Consider the following 8831-nt stretch of genomic DNA (forward strand, 5'->3'; position numbering starts at 1 on the left):
CTTTGGACTTGGATCCTATTGGGCTACATGTTCAGCGGGTGGGCTTGATATGGGTCATCATTGTTTGTACACTGCAGATGGTGGCGTATATGACCAATATTTTGGCGATAAAACTCAAGAAAATGGAAGGTTGACATACACAACTGCTTCTGATGAACCTAGTTGATTGGCGGAGAACATCCCAACCAAACCGCTAACCTACACTATTCTTGTTCCATCTTCCTTGTATGCTCCCTCACTCTCTCTCCCAGTCGCGGCTCTCACACTCTCCCTCTCTCTGGCCTATGCCATCCGCCCAATCCGCGCCACCACCTCCGACGTCGACGATGACTTCTCCAACTCGCCGCTGCAAGTCGGCGCCCCTCGCCCAACCTTGCCCCTCTAGTTCCAATCAGAGTTTCTCGCTCTCAATCCCGTATGCCTCTGGGTCTCTCTTAGCCATGAAGCCGACGTCACACTAGCACGATCGTATGTTGAGCTTGAGCTTGACCATGATCGGCGTCACACTCGGGCTAGTAAGATCTTGTTTCGTCGAAATTTTTCCTGCGAAGAAATATCTTTACCGAAAGCCATTCTTCGGCTTTTAAATAAAGGAGATAGTTCAGTGGCGACTCTAGATAGGAAACATCATAGATAATAAGAAAATCAAATGCTTGAATTTCAACACAAATATATAAATACAAACCGTGCTGGAACTTAATCAACGACAAGGCTTAAAAAAAATGCAGACGTCAATGACATGGTTAAGTGTAGACTAACTCTACTGAAATTTAATCGACGACAAAGCTTGTGGATGTTAAGATATTACGTCGGAATTTAATCGATGACGTGATACCCATAATAAAGATACACAATAGAATTTAATCGATGGTACGAGTCTGAAAAATAAAAATGCAGTGTAGGAAAGTAAATATGCTAAAAGAGGGTAAATTTGTTTTATTTCTGTGGGGGGGACCTTCTATTGTACTCTTAAGGTGATCAATTTGAGATCTCACATTTTTTTCAAATGCAAGATTCTAATAGTTTTTCCACTTGGTCAACCCCACAAATATAGAGGGTTCGAATTTTATGAGGATGCTGTTACATTTTATCAAGAAAAAGAAAATTAGTACTCGCAATAATCGGAGGCATTGGCATCCCAATTCACAAGAGGAAGAAAAATAATATCACTCAACCGATTAAAAAGACAAAAGAAAAGGTTTGATTCCTTCTGACCAAACACAAAACATCCAAGACATTAGCCATGAAAAGGAAATAAAAAAATAAAAAGCAAGTAATGCCACAGGACAATCTGCAAAGCCCTTCTTTAGACTTTCCATTCCATCGCATAATGCAAAGAGACAAAAAGTGTAGCTTAAAAAGATTGTCATCGTATGTACAAAATCTGTAAAGAGCGGAAGCCTCTTTTCGAAACATCTACAGACATCAACTCTCTAAAAGAGGCTTGGAATGGGCAAAATCCCTGAAAGCTTATAACTTGTGCCATTTTGAGTGATTTGCAGTTCTAAAGGGTGTAGTGATTATCGAATATGTTCTCCAAAGGAAGTAACTGAAGAGTACGAATATGACTGACACTGCAGCAGCACCAGGAATAACCACGGCAATTACAATTGTTTTATTGTCACTTCCTGCATGATCGAGTATATTATTTGGTAACTTCTTCGGTTTCCCAAGCTTGAAGCGGGTGGCCAGGCGTTCACAGGTCTTGTATTTGAAAGAAATTTGGTCATGTTATCAGAGAATACATTTATTTTGAGTAATATACGTACTGGTAGAGATCTAACTTCCCAATTAGGAAAAGAAGCATAATCACGGTGAGATGCATTCCTTAGGCCATTTGCTGCACGTGGCTATTATTATGTCTAGAAGAATATTCCACTCGCCATGACAGCTTCTTGAAGGTGACGGACGTGGAGAAGGAGTAGGCTGTCATGGTGAGATGGCAAATAATACGAAGGAGATGAATATATAGAGTGACTGCGACTAAGAACTAAGATCCTAAGACCCTGTTTTCCAGGACATGAGACTGGAATGCAACCAGCAAGGTTTTGCAAGCACGCAAAGCAGCCACTGTCTTCTAAGGTAACAATGCATTGTGTCGCGGCATATGTGCTGGTGATATCATTGTAAGATGAGTTTCCAAGTGCCAATCCAGAAACACTCGCTGCAGTCATGGATGAAACGTTAGCTTTTGCTGAACCCTGTTAAAAAGAGGGTCGCTTATGTTGCTAAGCGTCACACAGCGCCAATCTAAGACTATTATCTGTGGTTGAGAACAAGAACCTACTGCAACGAACAAGCTTCATACTCGACGGAAGCTTCCTTTTGGTTGCTACATATTTGGTAGATTTTACCGCAATGAAAGCTTCCATGTGGTTGCCACAGATTTGGCAGATTTGACCAGCTGTGGTATTAGCACAAGTTTGACATATTCACTGCTTCATATTAGCTCTACACTCTATTAGGCCATATACCACATTAGGGTCTTTGCCAATAGTAGCAGTAAAGAAGCCACTTTCAGAAGCATTTGCCGCAAGTGAAAGGAGAGCACGGAATCATATTGAGCTCAAAAGCACTACTCGGAATGAAAGTATATGCGTTATTGCAAGAACTGATGAGTTCAACCTGAGCTTTACTAGAATAGAAAAAATTCAACCAGGGAGAAAACGAAGAGAAAGCAAAGAGCACATACCGCACTTTTTCCATTGGAAGACTGGAAGGGGGAATCAATGGTTAAGGGACAAAAGCAGCGACACGACCATAGCAGCAAATCCAGTAGGCACGGCAATCTTAAATATGCAGTACATTCCACATCTTCTCTCTATCCAGACGAGCTTATAGCGTTCCTTGATCGTCTTTTGTAAATTTAATAGAGAATTTGTGTTCTCATCTAGCAATTTTGACCAAGCTGAGCTGTTCAACAGTACTTCATCTAACTACAAATACATTGCAGTTACCCACCAATCCCTATGTGATCTTATGCCTACCTTGACCGTCCCCAAAGGTTATCCGACAGAATTGTCTCCATTTCTTTCGACCAAAGTTGATACCAAATTGGATCCACTCCAGCAACTGCAACAGGCAAAGACGCCACAGTCGAGACCATCTTGATGGATTGGCCTGTTGTTTCCAAGGACCAGCCACCATAATACACTGACAAAAGCAACAAAAAAAGTTAAACATAAACATTAGATGCACAAAAAGAATAGTCATGACACAACTTAGCACGAATAAACCATCAACTATTAAAGCTAACGGAATGACTTATCTCTGATGGTCCACTATACCACATGCATGAGGCACTTGCAACATAATGAGATCCAACGCAATAAATCTTACCCGTTCAAACGTAAGTGATGCTTCAATTAAATTCATCTTTTCCACAAGTGTCTTTTGATCACACAGGGCAACCTGTCGCAGTCATAGAGCAAAGTCATGCTAGAGAAGAGAGAAGTAATGGAATTTAAAGAGCATGAACTAAAGTAAACCGATAAATAATGCTTTGTATATCCGGAGCATCTAAAAACTGCAATTCAAGATTGCGAGTAAGGGTAATCCAGACAGAACTCAAATATGGCAATCATCTATGAAGATTCACAATGTCCATGAAAGTCGATCAACTACTGAAAATGCAATAGAATTTTGGACTCTTAGCCATCCCCTAACGTAGAAAATCGACATGATTGGCCTTCTCAATGAAGTGATCTCTGCTGCTCAAAAGGATATTGTACTGTATTTTCTTGGAAATAAATGAATGGAGAATGAATCATACCAGTAACTATTTTATAATAACCAACTCTCACGTTGATTTCTGAATATCGACCGTTGAAGCCGATAAACCAGAAAGAATCGTAGACACTCCCTATGGCCATCACTTAGAACAGCAACAGAACACCTTAAAGAAGGAAGGGAAAAGGGAAAAGAGGCAATACTTGTAGTGGGAAATGAGACATCATAACCTTGATGCCATAATCCATTGCTTTTTCATATGCTACCCGAAACCCACGTCCGAGATAGACTTCAAGTATATTAGCAACCTAATAAAAAATAGAAGTGAGATCCAGAAGGATATATATATGCTAAATTGACTTTTGGATTCTCAGCCCTACTCTGGTGTAGGAAATAGACATGATTGGCCTTCAGAATGAAGTGGTTATACTGTGGTACTCAAAAGGATATTGTGTTGCGTTTCCTTAGAGGTAAACGCATGGAGAATGAATTATACCCTAACTATTACATATAAGCATCTCTTGCATTGGCTGATAAACTATAAAGTATGGTAGACGCTCTGTACAGCCATCGACCTTAGAGAAAGGGAAAAGAAGGCAATACTTGTTTTGAGAGATCACCCTTGCCACCATACTTGTTTAATTCTTTAGATGCTACCTGAATATCATCTCTGGGATGGACCTCAAGCTTATTAACAACCTAATAAAAAAAAGAAGTGAGATCCAGAAGGATAAATGTTGAGTCCAGTTAAAAGAGATGCAAAAGGATATAGCAAACAGACTAATGCGGACATAAAGTTGGTCTAAACCAGACACCGCATAAGTCATAGCGATCAAAACTAGAAACAGATTGCAGAGAAACATGCCCAGTTGTAAAGGATACCGGTTTGGATCGACCACTAGAAACCACCCACAGATGGAGATAAAATCAAATTGATCGTATCAAATGATACTGATCAAAAGAGCATTTAATATACACTAAAGACATTCTCTTTCCATGACAAAAATTTGCCACCTAATATATGTCAAAATACTGTTGTCTTCGAGTGTCATGCTCGATATTCTGGTGCTTCTACAGAAAGAAAACCGACAAGATGTGAATTAGAATTACAGCATTAAGCTAGAAAATCTATGGTATAAAAAGGTAAGATATTGTGAAGGCAGTTGCAGAGTCAAAACAAAACAAGTATCACACAACCTATTAAAAATCGTCCAGTAATTCGTTAACTTGTTGCTTGGGAGAGGAATACTGAGCTGAAGCCATGGACTAGGATAAACATTCAAATAAGGCACACCTTCGGATTCCGCTTCAGCCATTCAAGCGTACTCGCGTAAGCCGGGAATGACCGCCACCACAGCACCTGCAGTCAAAACAGAAACCGAAAGTTTCACGAATTCGTTCTGAAACATAAAACACGATCCGCAAACCAAGCAAAACCCTCAATCCATCATCCTCAATTAGCATGAATAGAAAAACAACACCTGTGGTCCCACGTAGGTGAACACCTTCACTGCTTCTCCACATAATGCCCGCAACAAAGCCATATCAATATTCTCTTTCACCGACACATTTTGTGGGCAACCAAACAGATCATCAAGCCCAAAAACGCAAGGACTCGATTTTCATTCTAAAATCCAAACTTTAGATCTCCAACCTTGACAATACTAACCTGAGAGCTATGTTTCGTCGGAACCACGTACACTTTGCACGTGCCATCCTCGGACACGCACGTGAAGATCAAGGAGCGATCATCCTCCTTCCCGTCATCGTAGCTCTCTCTCAGACTTTCCACATTGAGAGTCGGAACCTCGAATTGGGTATCCAGGTTGGGCTCCGGCGCAGGAGAGTAATACGCGGCAGCAGCAGCAGCGGCAGCGGAGGGGCTGGTCGCGATGGAGCTGGTGGAGAGAGGAGATTTGGTGGATTGGTTGGTAAAACGGAAGTGAGACGTGGGTAGGGGGAGGTTGTGAGTCTGACAGTGGCAGTAGAAGAAGAGCGGCGGGAGAGGAAGGAGAGGTGAAAGCGTCCGAATAGCTGTCAATTTCTGGATTTCTGGCTTGATCCTCCATCCATGTTAAGGTTTTCGCAACATCGCGTGTCTGAATGATAAAGAGTTTGGTGACGATGAATTAGCAAAACAGCAGAAGACGAAGAAGAAGAAGAAGAAGATAAAAGAGCAGATTCTTATAGCTAGATCAGCGCAGAGAATCCCTTTCACTTAGCAGCTTCGATTTAGTTATATGATCCATTGCTTACTTCTTTTTTGAGAATTTTCACATAAACAATGGAATTTATCCGACCATATGTTCCATCACCTTTACATAAATTCTCAAACGGTTTATGTGAAAACATATTTTCCTCGCGGCTCACTGACAAACTTAAAATTTTATTTGAAATGAGCATGGAATTAGGCTAAATAATGACGGTCACGTAAAATTCAAAAAAAGAAAAAAAAGACCACATGACACTTTGCCTAAGTGAGTAAAAGGACCCAAGTGCATCTAAGTTGCAAGTTTGAAGACGTGAATGCCCTAAATGAAAGTTTTAAGACTCAAGTTCGCTACGGCGACAAGTTTTAGGACTGGCCCTATAATCGTGCCTTTTTCTTTTGGATTAGAACTAACGTAACATTGAAGACCATATGTAGCCGCATCAATATTTTCTAAAAAGAATCGATCAATTTTTTTGGTCAAAGTAAATCAATTGCGAGAAAACGAAAATTTGTTGCAATTGGTGAATAAAGAATTTGAATTCAGGCGAGCCAAATGCTGAGTGACTTCTAAATGCAATAACCACAAACAAAAACTGCCTGCGACCTGATTTGTCAATCAAGGAATAAAGAGTGATTCACCTCGGAGCGAAGAGGACACTCGCAATTCTATGCAAGGCAAAAAGAAAACATGATCGAGCAAAACATTGAGAAAAGAAATAAAGAAAAACAAGTTGATGATTAGTCTCCATTTATTTTGCAAAAAGTGAATGATATGAAAACTATTTTCTTAAAAATATTATCTTATATTTCTTATATAGATGAATGAACGAAATTTCTTATTTCAAATTATTGTGAAGTCAAAAGTAAACCCTGCTAAATTCTAAGTCAAATGAAAATTTTCCTACTCAGACATGGGAGATGGAAACGTTTAAAAAGTTAAACTAATATAACATGGCCTAATATCAAAATAACCAAAGACCATTTTTTCCATTTTGATGATAGTTGTTTTTCGCGTAGACAGATGATGTCGACTTTGTAATATAACATGGTTTTTTTAAAAACGGAATATTGGTTCTTTCAAACATAAACTTTCATCAAAATGTTTCACCTAAGACCATTTTTTCATTTTGATGATAGTTATTTTTTGCGTAGATAGATAATGTCGACTTTGTCAAATCAAAATGAATATTTTCTCTAAAAAAATAATTCATAAGCCAAAATTAGCAATTCTTGATATCGAGAAATCGTGTGACGGTGGTAACACGTTAAGTAGCAAGATCGCTTGTTAACATTAGCTTTTCAATTGGCATTACCCTAAATCATGTAATAAGGGAGTTGAATTCTCGATGTCCTTCGCCTCCCCCGACCGTTTCTGTCCTTGTCTTACCAATTTGTCTATGAGGATGCAAGAGAGAGATTTATAAGAGTAAAATATCTGCAATACAATAACACAACATTAACCTAAGAGCTAGAAAAAGAAAATCTCGAAAGAAATACGGTCAAGAAAAACTATCCCAAGACCCACCCAAAATAATTCTACATTGTGGAAACATACCGTTGATGTTTGTTTGTAAAAGTGCCTTTTCCCTTTCTCGAGAAAATTATCAAAACAATCCTGAATCTAATGTAATTGTATCAATTCAGTTCTAAACCTTTTACAATTATGTTAACTCAGTCCATTTGGCTAGCTGGCGCTGATGTGGCGCTGCTGACTTCAACGTGGCAAATGTTTAATAGTATTTTAATTTTTAATATTTTTTTTTCTTTAGTGATTTTTTTCTTCCTTCTTTCCCTTCCTTGCTTTCTGTGTGTTTGTGGCTGGTGGGATCATTGAAGATTGTCGGCAAGGGTCACATACGCTCGCCTGATCTCGCCCACTGGGCAAATCGTGCATGCCTCCCACCCAGATCTAAGCGAAGAAGCCTTGGCATGAACTCGTCGTTTGCGGGTGAAGATGGCCACGCCTGCGGCTGCCAAAGCCATAGCGGCCTTCACCCGCGGCTAGCGAGGCCATGCCGGCCTTCGCTCGTGGATAGCGAGTCGCGAGCCAAGCCAGCTTTGTGCAAGGCAGCATCGCTCACAGCCGCGCCTCTGAATCCATTGCCCAACTACCTTGTGGATTTGCCTGGTGGGTGAGACCGAGCGAGGGTCGCAACCGGTCGCAAACAAACAGAAAGCAAAGGGAAAGAGGGAAGGAAAAAAAAGGGAAAAATTAATTAAAAATAAAAAGATTAAAATATTATTAAAATTTGGTCACGTTAGCGCTGGCCAGCCAAAATTGCACAATTGCAAAAGGTTTAGGACTGAATTGGCAAAAAAAAGGGTTTAAGGCTGAATTGGCACAACCACAATAGGTATAGTACTGTTTTGGTAATTGTCCCCTTTTTTTCACATAGGAAAGATTAAAAAATGGTGAGACGCTTTATAAGTGAAAGTTATTATAATTTTTAAATGAAAAAATGTGTTAAGTGGGTCAAAACTCCATTATACTTGCTTGCGCGCGCGCGATAATGTCCCAACGATGATGACACATAGGATGGGCGGCTCAGCGATTTTTTAATAAATAAATAACTGTAAAAAAACGTTTGACACTTTTTTTTTATAAACATGGATAAAAAATTATGACGTGTCATTTCCAGAAAGTGGGCATTTGAAATCTAAAAGTCTGATTTCATTTAGAATTTAATATCTTTCCATTAAACCTGAACTTTTTATCCACACTAGTCGGCATAGTTTTCGAACTTTTAATGTGAAAAAGTACCCATCAACTTAAAAACATAATTTGACAAAAAAAAGTTAAAAACCATAAACCTAACATTGACATGAATTTGGCAAATCTAAAGTAGAGATATGATTCCCGACTAGAAAATGGAGAATTGACTCGGAGGTT

At 39.5% G+C, this 8831-nt stretch overlaps 1 protein-coding gene across 1 annotated transcript in view; it reads right to left on the bottom strand.

Annotated features, from left to right (window-relative positions):
* The window catches only part of LOC125315838, a 121756-nt gene extending 113832 nt beyond the window's left edge, over nucleotides 1–7924 (bottom strand). Inside the window, exons 1-2 of the mRNA XM_048281822.1 lie at nucleotides 7800–7924; nucleotides 5399–5792 (exon numbers count right to left, since the gene is read on the bottom strand). Coding sequence (XP_048137779.1) covers nucleotides 5399–5792; nucleotides 7800–7924 — 519 coding nt within the window. The remainder of the gene's footprint in view (nucleotides 1–5398; nucleotides 5793–7799) is intronic.
* Nucleotides 7925–8831: the final 907 nt, after the last annotated feature.

This window comes from Rhodamnia argentea, chromosome 7, assembly GCF_020921035.1.
Source record: "Rhodamnia argentea isolate NSW1041297 chromosome 7, ASM2092103v1, whole genome shotgun sequence".
In the NCBI taxonomy this organism is placed as follows: domain Eukaryota; kingdom Viridiplantae; phylum Streptophyta; class Magnoliopsida; order Myrtales; family Myrtaceae; genus Rhodamnia; species Rhodamnia argentea.